Below are 25,419 nucleotides of genomic sequence, written 5' to 3' on the forward strand. Positions count from 1 at the left end.
CAGTACTCTTTTATGATAGACACAGTATAACTTTTTCCATTTAAATCTACATTTTGATTTTATTATACTTTTTCAACACACAAGTTCTTAAATGTTCAGAAGCCATTTCTGTGAATCTCTTTCAGTTCTACATGCTGAAAGACAGCATTTTCATGCTGAAAGACGACGTTTTCATTCCATCTATTGCTGCGACAAAACACTATGACCAAAAATCAATTGGGGGGGGGTGTTATTTGGCTTATACTTCCAGATCACAGTCCATTAATGGAGGAAGTCGAGATAGGAACTCAAACAGGGATGGAACCTGGAGGCAGGAGCTGATACAGAGGAGTGCTGCTTACTGGCCTGCTCATCTTGTCTTGCTCAGTCTGGTTTCTTACAGAAACCAGGACCAGCAGCCCTGGGATTGCGCCACCTACTATGGGCTGGGCCCTCCTCCACTAATTGGGAAAATGCCTTACAGTTGGATCTCATGGAGGCATTTCCTTAACTGATGCTCCTTCCTCTCTGATGACTCTAGCTTGTCTTAAGTTGACACACAAAACCTGAGGGAGAATGGTTCCTTTTTAGCTGTGGCCACTGGTAAGTTTCCTGTGCTCTGGCGGATGTCCACATCTGCGCTCACATGAGCAGTAGTAACCACACTTAGTTGGTCATTAAAGAAAAGACATGAAGTTGGGAGCGCGTGTTGGGACATGGTGAAAATTGGGGAGCAAAATTGGGGTAGTGTGCTCATACTTCATTGTTTGCCTGTCTGAAATTCTCAAAATAAAGTTTTAAAAAGTTCTTCACGCTTACGAAAGTCAAGATGCTCTTTGCTTGAAATGAATGTTTGCATCTTGCTTCGCGCAGGGCGTGGCTGGGAATCCCATGGTGAAATCTGTCCTGGATAAGACCAAGCATTCTGTAGAAAGCATGATCACGACGCTGGATCCCGGCATGGCTCCGTATATCAGTATGTACATGCGTGAGATGGGTGTCGGCCACTGTTTCTGTGGTGTTTGTCAGTGTCACACACTAAGTGTGCTTTCAGTTCCTGACTCTTGGTAGTAATAGAACCTCTTCCTGTGTGCTTAATACAGATCTGTCTTCTGTCCTCGTTTGGGGTGTAACTAATTTATCTTTTTCTTAGTTACCATTATATAAGTTTTAAAGCTCCACAGAGGAACAGCAATGTGGATGATGGGTTTTGATAGTAATTTTTTAGTGGTTTATATGGCTTTTTCTTTCTTCAGTTAGTTTTAAAGTGATACTTTGTTTACACTTGCTTTTGGCATTTTTTCTAGTTACCTATTTTAATAACATGATTATTCTCAATCTGGAATAAGTTTTTTAGGCAAACCTACTCTAGCAGTTAATAAGCCTGGATTATGAAGTTTGCTGGGAACATGTTTTAGCTGCTTCCAAGCCCTCATCAGAAGCTCTCAGAGCTGACCCAGGCATACTGTACTGCTCTTTAATGTTTATGTATATCCCCAGTATATGAGGAAGTATGGGTCAGCTGTAGAACCTGTAGTTAATAAACCTATAGTTAATGAACCCGGAGAAGCTCCTCGTAAGCTGGAGCTGAGCGTAGCTACGTGAGCAGAAGGTTTTAGTGGCAGTGGAAAGAGCTTGTCTCGACTGTTGGTAGTTTCCTGTCTGTCCTGGTCAGGCCTACAGGGATTACGTATGTTTTCCAAGTGCTTGCTCTGCTAGACACGTGCTCACAAGCATGCTGGGACATACGTGTTTTCATTCAGCTTGGGGTAAGGAACCTGGGTTTAAAGAGGTACAGTTATTATATTAGGGTTGGAGCTCAGTTGAATTTACATACACGTGCATCATTCATCTATATCTGCATATATCTTTGCTTCCTGTGTAGTGGGAATTGAACCAGGGATAATCAGGGAGCCATGTATGGTTACATGCGCCTGTAATCCTAGTGCTTGCGAAGTGGGAGATGACAGGCTTGCCTCAGGCACACAGTTCATGGTCTCCAAAGTCAACAAAATACAAACAAACATAAAACCCCAAACAGTGCTCTGTGTTGGTAACTATCCAAAGGATTCATAATTTGACTTTACCACCTTTATTAATTTTCCCATTCATATACACGTACCAATGTAGCTGAAGATACTTACTAAATTACATTTTTCTTTTTTGTGTACATATTTTAAATAAAGGAATTAGCATTTTTGGAGCTCTTGCTGTTCTATTGGGTATACTACATCAGAACTCCTGTTCTTAGAGCAAGCCCACTGAGAAAGCAGGTCTTTTTCTACTAAGAAACCAGCCCTGTGTCTTCCACAAGGTAGTGAAGCTGAGAAAGTATAGCCCTTGGCCTTTGAGTCCCTCCCACTGGTACCCACCACTGTGGGCCTACAGAAGGCGGTGCGTCAGGCAGAGATAGTGTGTTCTGGAGCTTTCCTAGAGTACTGAAGAACTATGCTCTCCAGCGAGTACCACAGGTCACTCAGTCTGTAGGAGGTGTGTGCCAGCCTCAGCTTGCGAGTGAGACTTCAGGTAACTCCCATCCTTAAAACGCAAGGGAAGTTGGCAGTTTGGTTCTAAGCACAGGTGGAATAGTATACCTTGAGTCAGAGGGTGGCAGACGTGTGGCTGTATCAGATGGTGTGACAGAAGGAGGATTTGTGTCCAGTGCTCCTGGGCTTGAGTCCTGACAGTGGTACTTTGCAGGCGTGTTCTGGTGGATAAAGCTCCATCTCCTGTCTCACGCAGGAGGTTTGTAACAATTACGTGTGAGCCTATGATGTGCTTCTTAGGTAGGGTTTTACTGCTGTGAACGGACACCATGACCACGGCAACTCTTACAAAGGAAAGCATTTAGTTGGGGCTGGCTGACAGTTGTGGAGGTTCAGTCCATTGTCACCATGCTGGGAGCATGGCAGCGTGCACACACACCTGGTGCTGGAGTGGCACAGAGTTCTACATCTTGGTCTGCAGGCAGCAGAAAGAGACTGTGTGTCACACTGGGTCTAGCTTGAGCTTAGGAGATCTCAAAGTCTGCCCCCACCGTGACCTGCTTCCACAGGGCCACGCCTACTCCAACAAGGCCATATCTCTTAATAATGCCACTCCCTGTGAGCCAAGCATTCAGTCGCATGAGTCCGTGGGGGTCATTTCTATTCAAACCACCACAGTGTGGCAGTAATTACTAGAAAGTCACTGCTTAGATTTGGAATTGAAGTTTCTTTTGTTTTGTAGAATCTGGAGGCGAACTGGATATTGTTGTAACCTCAAATAAAGAAGTGAAAGTGGCTGCTGTCCGAGATGCCTTCCAGGAGGTCTTCGGCCTAGCTGTGGTTGTCGGGGAGGCTGGACAGTCCAATATCGCCCCACAGCCCGTAGGGTATGCAGCTGGATTAAAGGTGAGGAGTGAAAGCTATTCCAGAGTAACGGTCCTGTGGTCTGCGTGGAGGTACAGCATATTTAATGCTGAATAGCAGCTTTGTCATGGGTTAGACAACACTGTACTGTGATGGAGATATAAAGGAATCTTAATTGAATGGTTACTGGAGGAGGAAAGCAGTGTCTCACACTGGTGAACACTCATCAGGAAAGCAGTCACATAAGAAACAAGAAAAAGAAAAGATACTTTTGGGTATCTTCATGCCCGGTACACACACACACACACACACACACACACACACACACACACACACACCCATGACTGCACTCACATAGTTTACAAGGGCACAATCGTGCAAGAACAAGTGGAGTCTCTGGCACCTAAACATTTCCCGATTGTAAAGCAAGCAAAGGGAAATCCCAGCAAATTCTTTGACCTCCCTGCCCTTTTCTAGCGTGCTTGCTTCCTTTTGCAGCAAAACTTCTACAAGATTCTGAACATTTTTCTCTGACTCTGGTTTCCCAGCTGCCTAGCCACAAGACTGCACTTCCAGCCCCTAAGCTGGAGATTTCATTAGGTTGCCAGCAGGTGGCCATCCTCTCTGTTGTCTAGATGGCTTCCCGTAGCCAGGCTGGCCTCAGAGTCACTGTGGAGCTAACACTGGCCTTGAACTCCTGGCTCCACTTCTGCCTCTGGAGTCCTGCGTTATAAGTGTGCCAGGCTGTGCCTGGCTTTCACTTCTGTCTTTTCATCTCCTGTGTGGCTTCTTGGGAGCACATCTAGATTTCTTTGGAGTTGATTGCTTTCTGCTTCCTGTGCTGGCCCCTCCTTTTCTTCCCACCCTCCTCTTGGTCTCTGTCTCCAGGCTCGCCCTTCCTGGTCTCATGCCATGCCTGGCCTTAGCCAGCATCTTGTGCTGACACTTGCAGCTTTATACTGCCACTAAGACTGTTATGATTTCTTCGTTTACATAAAGTTGCCTTTTTGACAATGTCATTTGAGCATCCCAAACTCAATCTGTCCTGAATGGAACTTTCTCTTTTTCTTATACTTCCTCCCTACTCTTCATCTTCGTCAATGGCAGCCCTGTCCATCTGTTTCTCAGAGGAGAAAACCTGGCACTGCCTGGAGAGTCTCCTCCTGCTTGTTTCTGTTCTATCATTCGGTCCTGTTTGCAAGGCAGACTTAAGTTTGCTGTGGCTTTGTGTGTGTGTGTGTGTGTGTGTGTGTGTGTGTGGTTGCCACATATTCTCAGGGAATATGGTATTCTTGTTACTAAGGGGATAAAGGATTAGATTTCGGTAGGCCGCTGATCACAATGCTTTTTGCTAGCCTGTCAACATAGAAGATTTTTGTTTGTTTGTTTTAATTGACTGATTCTGTTTAGATACAGCTCTATTTGAACAAACAAATATTTATGTCTCTCTCTCTCTCTCTCTCTCTCTCTCTCTCTCACACACACACACACACACACACACACACACACACACACACACACACACACACTTATAATAAAGGCTAAGCCAGCATCCTGTAACTGATTGGATGCAGTTTATTTAGCACATACACTGCTTTTTTCTAAAGGACTTCATAGCCCTCCTGTGCTCGAGCATCAGACAGCTCGTCGGCATTATCTTTGGGACCGTTTGGAATGCTGGCATATTTAACAACACAGGAATATACAAGGGGGCACCGAATACAGCAGCACCTACTTGTTTACAGCAGGCGAGCTTACACAAGAAGATAGGGGTACTTGTGTGGCTTGACTGGAGATGTTCAAGACAGACAACATAAATGTTTTTGTAGTTTTGTGCACATCTGATGTCAAGATTACCAGTATATTAATAAATAGTCAAATTCGCCAGTAGAATTATTAAGGATCAACTGTATTTATATCTTAAAACTTTGTGTAAAGGAGCATGTAGCGGTTTAATTCTACTGTGGCCTCATGAGTCAGGCACACAGATCCTTTCCTTATATTCATTTAGAATTTATTAGAATGAGGGGAATTGGAGGAAAGTCTGCTGCATTGATTATAATTAGTAATTAAATACAATCTCACATTGACGCTAGATCACTTTAATTCTAATAGATTCTGTTATACAAATTTCAGACGTTTTTCAATTATAGTTAGAATTTATTTAAATAGGTGAGTGGGTTCTCATTTGCTCTGTCTTTCCATTCTCTGGATTTGGGGTTGTCAGACAATAGATATCTATATCTAAATGCGATGTGTTATTTATAATACAAACCATAATACATTTTTTTTAATTCACAGTGGTCTGTGCTTCCACAGAGCATTGTGCAAATCACATTTCTACGCACGTGTCTGCTTGTACTTTGTGAGTGTCCTTTGCTGTTGATGCAGGTGTACGTTTATAAAAAGCCTTTATCCCATATGGTAAAGCTAAGTCCTCTCTTCAGGGCTGGTAACCCATCTAACCTAGAAATGTAACACGGGAACCTGGAGAAAGTAGCTATGTAGCCATCATAATTATAAACCTTCAGATAAACCATGAGTATTGTATGGATGAGTTCCATTTGAAACGTGGGGACAAATCCCTTGGCGGGACTGAGTCTCTGCCTGTCAAGATTTCAGAATTGCTTTCGCAGAAGAGGATTTGTAGATTTGGGCCAGAAGACATCAGAACTTTTAAAGTAGAGATGGTGAGTGTATTTGGCATTAGAGACTCCAGGAAGGGCTCTGATACAAATGGATTTGGTGCTGGTGTCACTTTGTGACAGAGCGGCAAGTGGCTTTGTGAATTCCCTCACAGTGGTCGGCTGTCCCTAGGAGGTCAGGGCTTTCCTGTGGATGCTGACGGGAGGTGTTCAGGAAGACAGCAGTCCTCAGTTGTGAGTCCCTCTCCAGAAACCTGAGAAAGGGGCCACTGCGTGACATTGAGAGGGTGATATTAGTTAGGAAGTGAAGTGGGAACTTGTGGAATCCCGCGGCCTGCTGTGCATCCTGGCGTCTGAGCAAAGGTCTGAGTATTTATAAGGTCACTCAGGCGCCATTGCACAGTGATGGTTGCAGTAGGTAGGCATTGTATGTGAAAGGCCGACGTGGATTTTTTTCCTAAGGAAAAGCCTTGACAAATATTATTGCTGAGATATTCTTCCTAAGGCAAACCTTGACAGATAGATTGGTAGTTTGTCCTGTGATTTCACTGCATTTGGCCCAATTTATTTTGGCTGTTTTTTTGTTTTGTTTTGTTTGTTTTTGTTTTTACAAATTTACTTTTTACAACTTTTAATATAAGTTCAAAATGGAAATACTTAACAAATATGTGATCTCCACCCCCCCAATGTCTGGAGAAAGTAGAGGGAGCTGTGTGAAATGAAAACATGTTAACTTTTAAATGGAAATGTTCCTCATAAAAGTTTTAACTCCTTTACCAGATTTTGTCTGGTATCAATGACTTTCTAAACTAAAGTCCACTTTTTTTAATGTACGTTACTATTTAAGATGGTAAATTCAAAAGAAATTAAGTTAGCAAGCTTCTGAAGCTTCTGCGCCAGTCATTATTTTTATTGAAAGGTTTTTGAGTGAGCAAATCACAATGTGGATAATAACACCAGTGAGCATTGTGACCCTGTACACACCAGTGAGCACTGTGACCCTGTGCACACCAGTGAGCACTGTGACCCTGTGCACACCAGTGAGCATTGTGACCCTGTGCACACCAATGAGCATTGTGACCCTGTACACACCAGTGAGCACTGTGACCCTGTGCACACCAGTGAGCACTGTGACCCTGTGCACACCAGTGAGCACTGTGACCCTGTGCACACCAGTGAGCATTGTGACCCTGTGCACACCAGTGAGCACTGTGACCCTGTGCACACCAGTGAGCATTGTGACCCTGTGCACACCAATGAGCATTGTGACCCTGTGGACACCAATGAGCATTGTGACCCTGTGCACACCAATGAGCATTGTGACCCTGTGCACACCAGTGAGCATTGTGACCCTGTGCACACCAGTGAGCATTGTGACCATGTGGACACCAGTGAGCATTGTGACCCTGTGGACACCAGTGAGCATTGTGACCCTGTGCACACCAGTGAGCATTGTGACCCTGTGCACACCAGTGAGCATTGTGACCATGTGGACACCAGTGAGCATTGTGACCCTGTGCACACCAGTGAGCATTGTGACCCTGTGCACACCAGTGAGCATTGTGACCCTGTGCACACCAGTGAGCATTGTGACCCTGTGCACACCAGTGAGCACTGTGACCCTGTGCACACCAGTGAGCATTGTGACCCTGTGCACACCAATGAGCATTGTGACCATGTGGACACCAGTGAGCATTGTGACCCTGTGCACACCAATGAGCATTGTGACCATGTGGACACCAGTGAGCACTGTGACCATGTGTACACCAGTGAGCATTGTGACCCTGTGCACACCAGTGAGCATTGTGACCATGTGTACACCAGTGAGCATTGTGACCCTGTGCACACCAGTGAGCATTGTGACCCTGTGCACACCAGTGAGCACTGTGACCCTGTGCACACCAGTGAGCATTGTGACCCTGTGCACACCAGTGAGCATTGTGACCATGTGGACACCAGTGAGCATTGTGACCCTGTGCACACCAATGAGCATTGTGACCATGTGGACACCAGTGAGCACTGTGACCATGTGTACACCAGTGAGCATTGTGACCCTGTGCACACCAGTGAGCATTGTGACCATGTGTACACCAGTGAGCATTGTGACCCTGTGCACACCAGTGAGCACTGTGACCCTGTGCACACCAGTGAGCCTTGTGATTATGTGTACACCGGTGAGCATTGTGCTAAAGTATGCAATCAAATTGTTTGTTTGAACCAGGTTGCTTCAGATACAGCGTAAGTTCTGAGCTCTTCTGCCTCAGCTCAGTTCAGATTATTTGTGGGCCTCAAAACTATCTCAGTTGTGGATTCTGTATCTGATAACGTTGGTAGGGAATGATACTCAAGTGTCTTAAACTCTACCTTTAATTAACCTGCTAGTCAATGGAAGAGAGGCTGGGGATGGCTCCCTTTCACTTCCTTCTATGAAATCCATAAACAAATAGAACTTTCCACCTGGAGGATTATCCTTCCCCTTGTGGGTACCAGTTATCTGTATCACCAGCTAAATCCCACCAAGCATGACGTCTTGTGTTGTAGGATGACAAAATTAAACAGGCACATCTGTGTTCCCTAGAAGCATGACATGAGGACTGCTTTGTAAGGCGTAGCTCAGAGGCACCTCCAAAGGGTCAGAGAGGTGGCCCCAAGCAGCCCACTAATAGGTGTTTTTACTGAAATAAATATTTTCACTGAAATAAAATGTGAGCTCCTTTTTAATCCAGGTGAGGAGGACTGAATTAGGTATATTTGCAGTGTCCATTGCAAAGCATTAAAGCATCTGTATTCTTTTGGAATCCGCAGGCAACTCCTGTATCATGGTTACAAGATTTGTGAGGCCATAGTTACACTGTGTATACAGTTGCTTTTCCCGTTGTTTGGTTTGTCGTGTGGCAAGGTCTTACTGAACACTTGTTTGCTCACGCCTAATGCTGGGGTAGGAGATATAATTGGTCAGAAATGGACAGATGGTATTCACTGTGCTGTAGAAGTCTGTTAGCCACCTTCTTCTTCCCATGCTAGAGTCTTTAGTTACTTAGTCCATTCTCATGTGCTTGACACTTTCATTGTCTCTTAGCCATTGTGTGATAGAAATTAAGCACTTGACCCTTCCCTCCCCGTGGCGCCCCCCACTCTCTCCTATGTCCTTAAAAATAGGCTTATTCTTGGCTAGGTTTCTATTAAATTGTGTGTGTGTGTGTGTGTGTGTGTGAGTGTGTGTTTGTGTGTCTCTGTGTATGTGTGATGTGTGAGTGTGTGTGTGTGGTATGTGAGTGTATGTGTGAGTGTGTGTGTGTGGTTTGTGAGTGTATGTGTGTATGTGTGTGTGTTAGTGTGTGTGTGGTTGTGTGTGGTGTGTGAGTGTGTGTAGTATGTGAGTGTGTGAGTGTGTGTGTGAGTGTGTGTGGTATGTGTGAGTGTGTGTGGTTTGTGAGTGTATGTGTGAGTGTATGTGTGTGTATGTGTGTGTTAGTGTGTGTGTGTGGTGTGTGAGTGTGTGTGAGTGTGTGTGTGTGTGTGTACACATGCCCTCATAATCTGACTTTAGCTTCTCTGCTCTCCAATATCTACTCTTAGCTTTGAGTTATTTGCTCATTTTTCTCAGAACCAGTCTGGATGCATTAATAACAATGATTTTGCTGAATCAGCGTCAGGATGCCACATACACATGTACATTTTTATTTTTTATTAGTCTTTATGTCTCTGCATGTATATTTAAAAGGGAATTGGGAGACTGGGGAAGCACATGTTACGTGTGAGTGTGACCCAGGTCAAGAGCAGATGACCAAGCAGATGCCAGGGCTCAGAAGATTTTACTTTGGAAGATGTCCTTTTGCTAAGTGAACATTTAAAAATGAGGCTTTCTTATATGAATACTCAATTAGAAATTATAATTTTAAAATAATCCATTAAATTATTACAAACAATACAATAATGCATGAGGGAATAATTTAGAAAACGTTCCATAAATTTAATATCAAGGGAATTCCATTGGACATTTTTACTCAACCTTCCCAATGCTGTGACCCTTTAATACTGTTCCTCATGTTATGGTAACTCACAGCCATAGATTATCTTTGTTCCTTCATAACTGTAAGTTTGATGCTGTTATGAACCGTAATGTAAATATCTATGTTTTCAGTGGTCTTGGGTGACCTCTGTGAAAGAGTTGTTGGGCCCTGAAGGGGTCTCCACTCACTTGGGAGCTGCTACTCTGTATCTTTATATAGTTTGAACATTACAGTGTGTATGTTAAATATGTGTGCGTTGTGTAGCTATTAGTATGTTTCATATTAATGTTGTTTGTTAAAACCGGTTTTCAACCTGTGCCGTTGTTGCTCAGGGGGCCCAGGAACGCATCGACAGCCTGCGGAGGTCTGGAACGATCCATGAAAAGCAGACCGCGGTGTCGGTGGAAAACTTCATTGCTGAGCTGCTGCCTGACAAGTAAGAGGCGCGGGGCTCCCTGGGAGTCCACACAGCGGTGGTGCGTGGAGTTCGCTCTGAGCCGCTCGCTGTTTCAGAGACAGAGTAGGAAGTCTGCTCTGATGGTGGATACTGAGCTTAGCCGACACTTGTGTCCTCAGTTCCCGTCTGTAACTGGGCAGTGCAGAGCCATCCTGCTTTCTAAGACAGCTTCCAACCACTTGACACCATAGGGCCTAGTGCAAGAAATGCATGAATGCTGGCTTGGGTGTAATTGCACACTGCAGGTAAGCACACCACTTCCTGTGGTGACTCCTAGTGGCAGACAGGGGCCAGAAGACTGGATAGTAGTTAACAGGTTGGAGTTACATAGTATCATGGGGTTAAGCTTTAAAAAGCCCTCTAGATATCGTGTTAAATTTGCTTTCGAGGGTTTTAGGTCTTTATGCTTTTAATAGATTTTTTAAAAATGCAAGACCTTTTTGGATGTGCTCTTATTTTATAATAAACAACCGTACTTTGTTGAATTCTACTGACATTGATGATTTCATGGTGGTAGAAGTGCCTATTTAGTGCTTTTCAAGTATCGTCATTTGTCCACGCTAAGTTGGAGAAGTGAGTCTGATTTCCACATCCAGGAAAATGCCAGTGTGAGTACTCTGAGAGGAACAGATCTAGATTTTAGTATTAGTCTTGATTGGTGTTGAGTGTACAAGAATGTTCTCATAATGTGCTAATCGCGCTACTTCCTTGGGAATTGATTGATGATGCCAGGCAGTCGCTCTGTGCTTTCCGAGTGTAGTGTGAACTTTTCTCTGCTATGTGAAATGTCACTACATTGTGTTCCTCAAATCTTGCCTTATACACAGAAAGGGAAGATGGAGATTCCTAATGATCAGAAGTGGTCAGCTTAGATTCTCCCCTCCCCAGCCACAGTTGTGATCCTGGTGAAGGACTTTATGAAGGAGAGGGAAACCTGAAAGTCCTCATAGCAAGCAGATCCGGGACTGAAACGGAAGGGCGTTGGGCACGTGGCAGTGAGTGCAGGTTTACAGAGGAGGGACTGGGAAAGCAGGTTCCAGGTTGCAGCGTCTGCTGGAGGTGGTGCTGTCTAGAGCAGAGGTTGTTGACTGTGGAGTTCTGATGAGTGTTTGCCAGTGCCTGGGTGACAGCCCCTCAGAATGCAAAGGGCACACCTCTGACTGAGTCAGCGCATACCCTGTTGGACTCTGAGCCCAGAACATACAGAATGAGGCAAAACAAGGTTTAGCTGAGCGTGACTGAGAAACATTGTCAAAATAAAATATGAAAATTTGATTAGTAGTCAAGTAGACTAAATACAGTGTTCATGAGTTGAAACATTTTTTAAGATATGAATGCTGAGACGTTACACACCGCTTTAATATTCTCAGTTGGTTATTATGCGGCCTTCTGTCTTACTGTTTGTAAAGTATTATACATCTCCTTAGTCATTTTGTAGTTCTTTGTGGTTACTAAAGGTGCTTATTCTTTAAAAGATAGCGACATTGACCGTAGCCTTGTTTGTATTCCCTTACTGTTACATTTGTTTCAGAATTGCTTAATGGTTCTGATAGCTAGAATTCCAGTGTTACTCCAGTTGTCCTAAGTGCATTTATAATGCCTTGTTTTTTTATAATCTGCAGGTAAGTATCTTTCAGTGGGAACAGTACCTTGATTTCATGAGTATATTTTTAAAGGCCAGCTCCTGGTTTAACATGGGATTAGAAGGGATTGTGTTCATTAGGACCGAACACATGATTATTTCCTCTGACCGAGCTTACTTTTGAGTTAGTAGCAGCACGATGAGAATTGGCAACACAAAGTTCCTCATATTTTAGTGAGTATCACTTAAAAATATTATCCACGAGCAACTCTCTACCCTCTCCCCATCTTAGCAAGAAGAAAATTTCCCATGGTCAGTAGTTTCAGCTTTTCCTTTTTGCTATTCTTTTCCTTTTCCTTTTTGGAATTAAGACAATAGAGTGATGTTATCTTTGTGTGTACTGATTAACCATTTGCAAACTAATTAGAAAAGTGATTTCCCCCTCTGAGAACTGAGACCTTTTGATGTGACAGTAGGTAGGATGTTTCGTCTCTTAACTGGTTTTATGTAGCACGTCCACAGTGTGCTGCCCGCATTTCTGTTGCAGGTGGTTTGACATCGGCTGCTTGGTGGTTGAAGACCCCGTGCATGGCATCCGCCTGGAAGCCTTTACCCAAGCCACACCGGTGCCTCTGGAGTTTGTACAGCAGGTGGGTTCTCTGCCTTTTCCTGAGCTCCGTGTTATTGTGCGGATTGTGTCCTGGACCCTGTCATCCTCTTTTGCTTGTTGGTATCCTGACTGTGCCATTTCTTAAGTTCCCCCTTTCATGAGTATACTCATGGTCTTGGAATCAGAAGGGAATCAGCCTTTTAATCTGTAATATACTACTATCTCTTTATTCATCTGCAGTGTGCCTGTGCGTGGGTACAGGTACAGATGTCTGTGTGTGATAGCCCCTTCAGAGGATAGCCCCTTCAGAGGATAGGATAGCCCTTCAGAGGATAGGATAGCCCCTTCAAAGGATAGGATAGCTCTTCAGAGGATAGGATAGCCCCTTCAGAGGATAGCCCCTTCAGAGGATAGCCCCTTCAGAGGATAGCCACTTCAGAGGATAGGATAGCCCCTTCAGAGGACAGCCCCTTCGGAGGATAGCCCCTGGTGACCCTTCCCAGGAGCTGTTGACGCTGCTTTTTTTTTTTTTTTTTTTTTTTTTTTTGAGACAAGTTTGTCATAGACCTGGAACTCGTTCACCAGTTAGGCGAGGCTGGCTGGCTACAGAGCCCAGCATGCTCCTGTCTGCACTTGCCCTGCACTGGGATATCAGGCAAGTGCTGCTCTGTTGGCTTCTCTTCTGTGGACGCTGGGTCCTTGTCTTATAGGACAGTCATTTTACCAACTTAGCTACATCCCCAGCCCGTTTTTCTCAGCTTTATCCCCACTCTGTTGTTTGTTTCTCTTCTCTTTGGTCTAATACTCTCTCTTAGTTGTTCATTTTACTAACACGTCAGTCTTTAAAAGTTAGATGAAAGCCAGGTGTGGTGGTGCACACCTTTTGATCCCAGCACTTGGGAGGGCAATGCAGGTTGGTCTCTGTGAGCTCAAGGCCAGCCTGGTCTAAAGAGCTAGTTCCAGGCTGGTCAGAGTTACACAGTGACTCCTTGTCTCAAAAAATCAAAATAACAAACAAAATTTAGATGAGGGTGGAAAGCGGACTCAGCAGTTAATAACGCTGACTGCTCCCACATGGCAGGAACTGCAGCTCCAGGGGATTCAATGCCCTCTGCAAGCACCAGGCATGCATGTGGTGCCCCGATATATGGGCAGATAAAATAACCATGCACATAAAATAAAAATGAAGAAAAAAATGGAGTTGGTAGGAATTCGTCTTTAGAGTTGCTGACTGAAAGATGGACCTAATTATGTAGCCAGTTTCTGAATGGATCTATACCTTCTGTAGACGTCCCCGTGTTCGCTGATGAACAAATGCAGTGTCTGTCACTGAGATCTCTGTACTGTGAACTGATACTTGTCACCTTGTTTCCCTTTTTACGATATTTGAGTGAATAGGCATTGGAGACTGGGAGGACCATTAGGTTCTCCGAGGAAATGCGTGGCTGCAGCTGCACTCTAGTTTGATTATGGCCACAGAGTGCTAAAGCAGCTAGTGGTGTCCAGATGTTCTGCAGCACAGAAAGGAAGATGCTTGTCGTTTTGGAAAGCCTCCTATGAGGCTGACCTGAGGGCAGGGGTAGAGGCTTGGAAGCCTTGCTGTGCACATTGTTTAGAATGGACATGGAGTGATGTGGATTTTCTAGGGAGAAGTGTACCACTGTTGCTCCAGCAGTACTAGATGGAGCCATATAAAATGCTGTCTTTAACAGTCCAGGAGTCCCTGCTCTGTTTCCTATTACTTAGCCTAATCCCTTCCGTGAGGCACCGCAGGGAAAGCTGCTCCCCAATAAGCCACTGATGCTGTGAGGCAGATTCACAAACACTGAAGAGCAAATGGTTCTTAGGATGTTCAGAGTGTCAGTGACAGAGGCAGACGGATGTCCAGGCCTTTTGTAAGACCTCACCCCCACTGCTCACAGCGGGTGTGGCCATCTCAGGTGAGTAACTCCGCTCGCTCAGCCCAGAACACCTCAGAGCACTGTGTCCTGACCCAAGAGCTGTGCAGTTAGTGACATGAACAGACTAGAGAAGCAAGGGCGTCAACAGAGCTAAGGTCTTTGCTAGAAGTAACAAGCTTGCAGTCCTTGCTAGTCAGGATGAGGAGGATAAGTGTGTGCTGGAAAGTCAGAGCCCATCTGCAGTCCATTGCTGAAGCATTCAGAGGACTGCTAGAGTTGTAACGGCTCCCATCACTGCATTGTAGACAACGGAGAGGTAGGTTGGGTCAGCCCACAGGGACTCCATGGCAGCTTTGGCCCACAGCCTGTTCTTATGTATTTCTTGCACAAACTTTCTATATATAGTTTTTGTACCAAAAGGACAAAACAGAGTAGTAGTAGAAGTGACTACTGCCCTCAAATCCTAAAATCTAGGCTATTCTGCTTCTTCCAAAAAGGTTTTCTTGGCCCCTGTGCTGGACATCTGAGCATTTTTAATTCTTTATTTTTAGGCCTAGTTGGACATGCTGCTCAAACAGTGAAGTAGGCTCATGTGTATGCTCGCGTCCAAAGCACTGACTCGCTGCCACGTGTCAGAGAGCACAGTGGTTGGTGCAGCCCCTTACGGGACGAGGATTCGTGCGCTTTAGAGTATGTGCAGACGGAGGAGGAGCTGGGGAGAGGCACAGCAAGCCCCGGTACAGTTAACTGAAAAGGGCTTGTATGTTTTCAAAATTTCCAGGATAAATAGTTATGTGCATTGAAATATCTTTGTTCCTAACTGTTTACCTTTCTTTGCTTTTTTTTCTAACATAACATTTTATTGATTTATTTGGTAATTTCACACACTGTACTCTGACCACACTGGCTTCCTATTCTTCCAAGGTTCATTCTCTCCTCCTTATAGCCTCCCGTACAAAAGAGAATGAAAAGAAAGGAAAAATACAGTCCAGTTTGTGTTGTCTGTATACACACTGCAGCATGGTCCAACTCTGTGACCTAACCACACAGACACACACACACCCCAAGCCATCTACTGTAAAGAGCTGCACGTCAGCGTCCTTATCACACTTGTAAAGGACTCTTCAGTGGCTTCCTGATCTGTCCTGAAATGTCTGTGTCTGTGCCCGGTCACAGTTTTCATAGTTTAAGGACTTAGAAATCATTTCTTCAACAGACTGTCGTTGTCAGTTTGTGTCGTCTCCTATAACTTACACTTCCTTCTCTTCTTCTCCAAGGAGAAGTATCATTGACCCCCATATCACAAGTGTCACCTACAAATTTGACTAAAAAAATAAGTAAATCAAAGCTTCCAAGCTCCCATGCTGAGCTCCTAAGTCAGGACTGCACTTCAGCAAGGCCCCCAGGAGCCTCCTGTGGTGTGCGAGAGGCAGGCCCAGGGTCTTTGAAGACTCAATGTCTCTCTTTGAAGCCCACTGCGATGCTTGTAGCACAGAGAGCTGCACTGTTTCTGTCAGGGTTGCTGTGATGTAACTCTTGACTATTTGGTCTTGGAATAGGCTGTAGTGGTTCCAATTTAGTTGTTTTAAAATAACTAAATTGAGCCTAAAGATTTTTTTTGAGGGGAAAAGGAAGTGCTCCCCATCCTGGGGTTGTGAAGCAGCTAGTTGGGGATCTGTGCACAGTGCAGATCTATTCTGAAGATGGATGTCCTCTGGCCTGTGTGTAGCACTCTAAACCAAACCCTGGCTACTGAACACTTGTATCCATTTGCCTACACTCGTGTATGAGCAAGTGACTTTCATGGAAGGAGGTACAGGCTGGGTCAACAGTGCTGAGTGTCAGCGCTGGGGGGTGCTGGCCCAGCCTGGGTGCTCTTTGGGACCAGCTACTGACTTACTGGCATGTTGGCCAGCTCGTGCAGACATGATCCACACACTAAATAAAGTCTTTCTTAAATGGGCTGGAAACATAATATGCAGTCTCTCTCTGCTTGGAATTTTATGACTATAAGAATATCATTTTAGACAAACCTATTATTAACATGCAGTGACCCTGGATATAGAACTGCAGTTTTAGCTCTCAGTGTGTGTGGTGGGCAGAGGGAGTTCTTTCAAGCCTGACGTGCGCTCAGCCCTGTCCTTCATCCTCAGCACCTCTAAAAGCGTGAATTACGTGAGGGGACTGGTTATATTTGCACAGTGAGAGCGATGGCTATTATTAACACAGTAGGTATGCACAGTGCCGCTTGGTTCCTCTGACCCATGTCACTTTATGCCGCTGGTTTTAGAGCTGAGTCTTAGAGGGCTGGCCATACTCTATCTTAGATATAAGCCATCATTTCGAACAGTGAGTACCAATGCGGTGTCAGTGTGTGACAAGTAACGCAGATTCCTTTTTCTACAGGCACAAAGCCTGACTCCCCAGGACTACAATCTGAGGTGGTCAGGCCTTCTGGTAACCGTGGGTGAAGTCCTGGAAAAGAGCTTGCTAAACGTCACCCGGACTGATTGGCACCTGGCTTTCACTGGCATGTCTCGCCGCCAGATGATCTACAGTGCAGCCAAGGCTTTGGCGGGCATGTATAAGCAGCGCCTGCCACCCAGGCCCCTGTGAGACCAGCTGCTGGGACACGGAGACTTGCCGTTGTCACCCTGGGCTCCAGGTCAGAGGAAACTGAATAGCTTCCGTGAATCCAACAGTTTTTACATTTGTCCTATAGGCTGCAGTCCTTAAAAAAAATTTTTTTTTTTAAATAAAGGTACAATGTCATTCCAGTAAAACAAAGAAATAGATCCTCTTTTTACTGTCATAATTTTATATATCCTGGTTCTCAAAAAACATACACAAATATATTTACAGCACTATTCAGTATACCTAATTTGTAAAGTGGAGATCTAAGTTCACGTATTTGATGATTTGTTCTTGACTCTTCTGGTTTCTTAATATGTGATGGGGTCTGTGTGTGTTCAGTGTCTCGTGAAGGCTGTCTCCTGTCATCTGTGTCTGCACATGCCTCAGCCATGCTCAGCAGCGGACCTCACATGCTTCCTGAGGTGGGGGTGCAGCTTGACGTGTTTTACAGAATTTGGGCCAAATTAACAGAATGGGTATTTTTTGTCATCATATACCTGTATAGTTTGGAAGTTATACTTGTTTCTCTTTTGTTTTAAAGTTTGCTATTTTACAGATTTGTATTATGAGCATCAGAAAATAATGTTTTATTTTTTCATTACTATCTAAAAACTAAAGGGCAGATCAAGTATACCTTAGCAATGTATTCGTGTTTTAAATTTTTTATTTTATTTTGTATGTTGGTGTTTGCTTGCCTGTGCGGCTGTGTACCACGCATGTGCAGTGCCCAAGGAGACCAGGAGCTCTTGCCCAAGGAGAGCTCTGGACTGGGGTCACAGAGGGCTGTGAGCTGCCCTGCGGGTGCTGGGAGGAGCTTGACTGCTTTAGAAGAGCTGTCTGTGTTCTCACCCACTGACCGGCTCTCCAGCACTCTCTCCCCCATGTTACTTACATAATGGCCTTAGCACTTCCACAGGTCAGCGCTCACAACAGCTGTTCTGCATCCATTTGCCCTCCAAGCTGGAAGAGGGACCCCCTCTTTGGGGATGGTATGCATTTTCTTCAATTAAAGTTACTTCTTTTTGATTATTTGAGAATCTCATCAATGTTTTCTGATAAGTTTGCCTCCCACCCCTCCTTTAACTCTTTCTTTCCCACCGTGTGCTCCCGTTCCTGTCTTACTTTATTTTCCCCACCCCACCAAGTCCGATTTGTATTGTCCAGATAAATGTGAGGCGCCACCCTCAGAGAACCTTGACTGTCCCTTCCTCAGAAGCCACAAACTGCCAGTAACTCCCCAACTGTGTGCTTTGGGGGCTCAGGGGATGTGTGCCCATCCGTGCTGGGATGTTATCTGGCTGGGATGTGTAGATTCGAGGTTATTTCTTAGTCTGCCTTATGCAGTCTGATGTTCCTAACTGTGCCCCTTTGCCTTTATTTCTTAGAGATGTTTTCAATGGGAAGATTTTATATTCAATGTTGTTTATTTAATCCATTGCAGTTGGTGAATGCCTTTTCCTCCTAGACACCCTGTATTATACCATTTGGGGATTAAGTCAAAGTTAAGTATATTTTTTTCTTACTTGAGCTCTATATATGCAATTCAGATATCTTTCTGATGACAGTTTTATATGTAAATGTAATTTAACTTTCTTTCCGTGTTGACGAAGTTCTGTAGGTGTTAGGGTTAGAAGTCTCAGCACTCACTTCTCTCACTGGATGTGCAGTGTGCCTGCCATGGCGCACGGCTTCTCAGTAATGATGCCATCTCTGCTACTTTTACAGAAGGAGAAGTTTACTTTTGAGGTGGGTATGTGTTGATATCTAAACACTGTGTGTGTTGCTTGCTTAGATAGGCAAGACACACTGCTGTGCGTGGCTCCTGTGGTGCACCTAGCCCAGGGGAACGTAGCCTCAGTACTTCCGCTGGCTTCTTCATGCCTAAGAAGCAGGGGCCTTTCTTGTTTGCTGGGCTCTGGCTTTAAAAGTTGTCCTTTGGGTCTGGAGATGTAGCTCTGTGACAGAACACCAGCTAATGTCAGGTCCTGCGGTCAGTCTCTGGTACACACAAGCGCACACTCACATGATGGGGGGATGAAAGGCTGTCCTTGTGTAACAGTATTCGATGGGGCGTTGCCTGGATGACGATGTTTATGTACTCTGAAGGCAGATCCTGAAGGCACCCTGTTCTTCCCTTCCTTGTGTAACTGAGTCTGCACTAGCTTAGCCACTGTTTTAGAGGCCATCCTAGTGGGCGAACAGGAGGCATCGCACTGGGTGATGGTTTGCCTTCAGTCCTCAAGTAACAGCGGCCGACTTATGCGATGGCTTGTTTGAAATCAAATATTACCAGTTGCCTAGTCTGCCTTCTGTGAGAAGGGGAGAAGGAAGGGTGAAGGGTGGATGGAAGCCTTTGGGAACTAGTCTGATCTCTCATGGTCTCTCTGAGACAGTTTCCTCTAGCCGAGGGTTGGAAGTTGTCAGGGCAGGGCTGACTGCACAGGCTTTTCTTCTGTCATCCTCGGGTTCTGCTAAATCAGAAGAGCAAGTGCTGATTGTCTCTCCTGTGGCTCACCCAGGAGTCGGTGGTGGCGCCTAGGCCTGGCCAGCCAGCCCAACAGCCTCGTTTCCTCCCTTCTGTCCTGTGTACTTTTCTCTTTCTACGTGTCTTTGTGTAGCGTCCACACTGACGGTTTTAGACTTTGTGGGTGGCTTTGCCTTTTTCAAGCCTTTCAGGAAAAATCATGTGACTGTTTGTCACCATTGCCATGGTTGGTTGTAGTGTTTTTTGTGACATTTTTGTTTCTCGTTTTGAACTCCAGATTATTGGGTTTTTGTTTTAATTTATTTTTGTCAGAGGAAAAATAATTTAACATCCATCTCACAGGCTTGCTTGACTGTTCAGTTCCAAGGTCCTGCTCACTTTTTCTTGTCTTGCCTCTGCTCTGGCTTTCTTCATGATAGTGCTGGACGTGGAGCTGAGAGTCTTGTTTACTCTAGGCAAGCCCTCTACCTGAAGCCAGAGCCCAGCACTCCGTACCACCACAGACTTCTGAAGCTGGCAAAGTTTTAGAAGCTGGGAGTTTTCTGATTCTCTCATTATTAAGTTTCTCCTCAGTCTTTAGATAGAGGTAAATGTGGGCTTGTAAGAAAAGAAACGAAAGCACGTAATGTACACCTATTCTGAATTATGCAAATTAGCTCTTACTCAGGGTCAACTAAATTACTTCAACTCGCCCTTTAGTTTACTCTTAATTTGCAAAAAGAGAAAAAAGAAGGAAAACTAAATAGGACTATGATTTGGGGAGCCAAATTGATAATCTGATGTAAAAGTTGCTGTGTTAAACATAAATTATTAAGTGTAGACTTTTTTCCTAGGATATTGTATTCATTTTGTGATATCGCCTAGAATGATGTATTAGATAAAAATCAATTTTGTAAGTATGTAAATATGTCATAAATAAATACTTTGACTTATTTCTCAGAGGTGTGCAGTGATTTAAATGCTAATTTGCATATCAGAAAACCACATACTCTTTTTGGAGTCTAAATTGGTTACCAAGTGCCTCAAAGTATCATACTTCAAGCACCTTTTTTTTTTTCCTGGAGAATTGTAACATCTGGATGCACCAGGTTCCAACATGGTGGGTACAGAGCAAAGAGGACCCATGAGATACAGGTAATGGGGAAAGTCAGGGGCTCCTGAGGGAAACTCTGATACCTGGTGTGGCTTCTGCTTTCCCTTCGGATCTGCCCTTCTCTTCTCTTATTTTAGGGTTGTGTTAGGGTCAGCAATGTGAATTGGGGGGAAAAGTACAAAGGTTTTGAATTTCACCTGGCACTACAAGTATTTATCCTTAACCGAAGCCAGCATCCATTACCAGGATTCACACCATTCATGAAGGTCACTGCCAATATCCATTACTGGGGTGGTTCACACCATTCATGAAGGTCATTGCCAGCATCCATTACTGGGGTGGTTCACACCATTCATGAAGGTCACTGCCAACATCCATTACTGGGGTGGTTCACACCATTCATGAAGGTCACTGCCAACATCCATTACTGGGGTGGTTCACACCATTCATGAAGGTCACTGCCAACATCCATTACTGGGGTGGTTCACACCATTCATGAAGGTCATTGCCAGCATCCATTACTAGGGTGGTTCACACCATTCATGAAGGTCACTGCCAGCATCCATTACTGGGGTGGTTCACACCATTCATGAAGGTCACTGCCAGCATCCATTACTGGGGTGGTTCACACCATTCATGAAGGTCACTGCCAGCATCCATTACTGGGGTGGTTCACACCGTTCATGAAGGTCATTGACAGAGTATCAGCTCTGAAAATCTAATGCTTTGCCTGTCTAGTCCAGGCCTCTTACAGATGGGCAAGCATGATTCTCAGGAGTGTTTTTTTTTTCTTTTCTTTTCTCTTTTTTGCTGGATGTCATAGTTGAGATCTGTGACACTGTTTAAATTGGCTCTAAGTGACACTTACTGAAGGTTGCCTGGTGCATTTTCATGGTTTGGTTTTCTTATTTAACTATGAAAAGTAATCATCTTTGGATGGGCCAAAGATTTATTTTCCATTTACCGACCCAAGAACATCTCGGGCATCTGAGCTGTGGTGGCTGTGAGTGGCTGTGAATATCCTCAGGTGATGTGTGGATGGTTTTTAAGTCTTGTTATGGTAACAGAGTTTTATAAAACCTTTTCAACATCCTACTGTTAAAGTGTGCTCTGTACTGTACTTGCAGAAGCAAATTTATGTTTTGAGCTGACTGGGTGGGGATAGGAAAGCTGGGTCAGAGGCTAGCGAGGAATCTTGCCAGAAGACAAGAGACATATGAGTCCCTTTTTTTTTTTTTTGTCATTTTCGTTTGTTTTTGTTTTGCCAAGAGTTAAACTTGCCAATAGGCAATAACACCAGCTTAGGGTCCAAGAAAAGTAATATTAAATTCATTTCACCTTCATTTCAGAGGTGAGTAGTGGGGAAAATGTGACAACAGAAATGAAAGTGGCAGACAAACATCAGGGAAGTCAACGCTGTAGATGCAGGGAATGGTGAGTGAGGTTTCTAGTGAGCGCGTTTTAGGAATTCAGTGTTCCTGTGAAATCGGAAACATTGAAACTGCTAGAAGGAAACATAGTAGTACCCTGCAGGGTTCAGCTCTAGGGCTTTCTGATTAGGACTGGATTTGCCTGGGAGTGAGGCTGACAATTGACAATGGGACCTCATAAAAGTAAAAAGCAGCACAGTTAAAGAACCAATCAGGGAATGAAGAGGAAGTTACAGAGGGGAGAGTCTTAGCTGTCTGTTCTCCTTCCAGGTAAGGGGACAGACCTGCAGCAAGCAGCATTCCGGGTAAGCATCAGAAGGGAACTTGAACACCATCATGCTACTGTGACCTCTGATTTGCCTACCACATTTTCACTTAAAGTGACTGAAATGGACATTAGCCTTTTTCTCACAATGTGACTTGCCAAGTAAACTCATTTTCCACAATATCCTGGATATTTCCTTAAGAGTTGTGGACACCTAATAACTTACAAACACATGCGGGATGGAACAATTCAAACAACAGCGGGGCTTTGCTTCACTGTGTTTCTAATTTTATACTTATGTTTAGGGTAACCTAAATAAGATCACCCCAGAGATCTCATTTTTGTTTGAAAGGCTGTTGGAAGATTAACTGCTTGTGGGAAACTGCGTACAACATTTGGATAACTTGTTCTGCAGTCTGAGAAACCATAAAATATGCTTATATTGAGGCATCACATTTAAGTTTAAAACTGGATGTTCTCCAGTGACATCAAGAAGTAAACTTTTTATATAACTTTAATTTTTAGTGATGATGAGTTTTTTCATACAGTATATTCTGATTACAGTTTCCCTTCTCCTAACTCCTCCTAGATTTTCCCCACCTTCCCACTCACCCAAATCCATCTCTCTCTCTCTTTCTCCCCCCCCCAAAAAACTAAAACAACGACAACAACAAAAAAGCCCATAGTGCAAAACAAACAAAAATAGAGCCAAAGCAAAAGCACAAGAAACACACACACACACACACACATACACACACACAGACACACACAGAGACACAGACACACACAGACACATATACACACACACAGACACACATAGACACATATACACACAGACAGACACACATACACATATACACACACACATAGACACATACAGACACATACATACACACAGACACACACCTTCACACACACACAGACACATATACACACACACAGACACACATACACATATACACACACATAGACACACACAGACACATATACACACAGACACATACACACACATATATACACAAACACACATATACACACACATACACATATACACACATACACATATACACACACAACACACACTTACACATACACACACAACACACACACATACACACACAGACACACATATACACAAACACATATACACACAACACACACTTATACACACAGACACACACATATACACAAACACACATATACACACAACACACACTTATACACACAGACACACACATATACACAAACACACATATACACACATATACACGCACATACACATATACACACATATACATATACACACATAATGCACACACATACATACATACTACACACAGACACACACACAGACACACACACATAAACATATACACACACACACACACACACAAATGTAAAGACCTGTAAGTTAAAAAAATACACCCAGATAAAAACCTTCCAAAAATACCATTGAGTTTGTTTTGTGTTGGCCATCTTCTGCTGGTTAGGGCCTACCTACCCTTGTGTGTGGCTTGTATCACCAGTGAAATCATATCGGAGAAAACTAATTTTTCCATTGTGAATAATTATCAGTTGGAGATAGCTTCTGGGTCAGTAGAACTTCTTGAAATATGTACATCTATGAAAGAAATCTAAATGGAATCACCAAATAACAGGACAGAGCAAGCCCCAAGTAGACATCTCTCAGCACCAAAAGTAGCATCCACTGTCAGGAAACTGAGTTGTTGGCAAAAGAGGTCCCATGAAAACCATGCAACACAGGCTCTTGGCAAAGATACTGGTTTCTCTTTATAAACTGACGGTAAGCCGCTATTCCCGAAGACAACACCTACGGAACTCATTGAACACAGAGCAGTTGATCTGGTGCCTACTTGGAGCCTCCACCCCTACTGAGTAGTGTTCAAGGTACTGGAAGGTACTCTGCAGGCTGCCAAAGGAAGGGCAAGTACCAACCCAGCTGTGACCCTTCAGTCTACGATGGGGACCTGCCTTTGTGATGTGCTGGCACAAAGTTGGCACAAATGTATGAGTAACCAATATCTGAATGCATTTAAGGCCCACTCCATGAGATGGAACTACGCCAGACACTGCTCAGGTTGTAAAAAACCCAACACTAGACAGACCACGGGCATGGAGAGACCCAACTACCACTGTTCTGCTAGTGGGGTGTGGTAGGAAATGACTCCCGAGGACATTCTACCACACTCACAGACCAGTGTCTTGCTCAGCCACCATCAGAGAAGCTTCATGCATCCGATGGGACAATTACAGAGACCCCCAGCTGGACACTTTGCAGAAAGTGGGAGATCTTGGACAGCTTAGTCATAAAGAGGGGGGCTCTGTCAAACCCCTCTCCTAAGAGCTCAAGACCTGTGCACAGGAGGCAAAAAAATTGTAAGAGCCAGTGGCAGTGGCGATAGAATTGTCAAGGAAACAGGCCTGACCAGACACATCAGGGATGGTGTGCGAGCACGCATAGGCGAGCACGCATAGAGACTGGCAGCAGGCACACGAGCTGCACTGGTCCAAGCCAGATGGGGTCCCAGGGCTGAGAGGGGAAGTGACTCAAGGCCCCATCCCTGTTCATAAATGGATTTCTACTTTTAACTTGTTTATGAACTACTGACTCTGTACCTTTTAACATCCTTTTCTTATCTTCCCTCCTTCATACATTAAATCTCAACCACAGTTTCCTCTCCCGTCAGGCCCTTCCTCCACCTTCCCTCTTCCCTAGGTCCACTTCTCCATTTCCCTTCAGAAAAGAGCAGACCTCTGGGAGATATCAACCGAGCATACCATAACAAGTTACAATAAGATTAAGCACAAACCCTCATATCAGGGCTGGGTCAGGCAAACCATTAGGAGGAAAAGGGTCCTAAAAACATGCAGAGGAGTCAGAGACAACCCCACTCCCACTGTTAGGAGTCCCACAAGAGCCCCAAACTATGCAATCATAATATATGCAGCGCCAT

The 25,419-nt window shown here is 44.3% G+C and overlaps 2 protein-coding genes across 4 annotated transcripts in view; both read left to right on the forward strand.

The window, feature by feature from the left end:
- Prrc1 (proline-rich coiled-coil 1) overlaps nt 1-20,595 on the forward strand; it is a 36,996-nt gene extending 16,401 nt beyond the window's left edge. The window contains exons 5-9 of one of the 3 annotated variants that reach the window (XM_039096645.2): nt 853-955; nt 3,208-3,371; nt 10,320-10,423; nt 12,574-12,676; nt 13,192-16,937. In XM_039096645.2, coding sequence (XP_038952573.1) covers nt 853-955; nt 3,208-3,371; nt 10,320-10,423; nt 12,574-12,676; nt 13,192-13,368 — 651 coding nt within the window. In that variant the 3' untranslated portion in view covers nt 13,369-16,937. The other 2 variants (XM_006254746.4, NM_001033887.2) reach the window with 2 other exon arrangements.
- Nucleotides 18,848-25,419, forward strand: part of LOC100910150 (uncharacterized) — a 28,717-nt gene continuing 22,145 nt past the window's right edge. The window contains exons 1-3 of the mRNA NM_001416450.1: nt 18,848-18,921; nt 22,450-22,484; nt 25,182-25,292. Of these exons, the coding sequence (NP_001403379.1) occupies nt 18,849-18,921; nt 22,450-22,484; nt 25,182-25,292 (219 nt within the window). The 5' untranslated portion in view covers nt 18,848. The remainder of the gene's footprint in view (nt 18,922-22,449; nt 22,485-25,181; nt 25,293-25,419) is intronic.

This window comes from Rattus norvegicus, chromosome 18 (genome assembly GCF_036323735.1).
Source record: "Rattus norvegicus strain BN/NHsdMcwi chromosome 18, GRCr8, whole genome shotgun sequence".
Classification (NCBI taxonomy): Eukaryota; Metazoa; Chordata; class Mammalia; order Rodentia; family Muridae; genus Rattus; species Rattus norvegicus.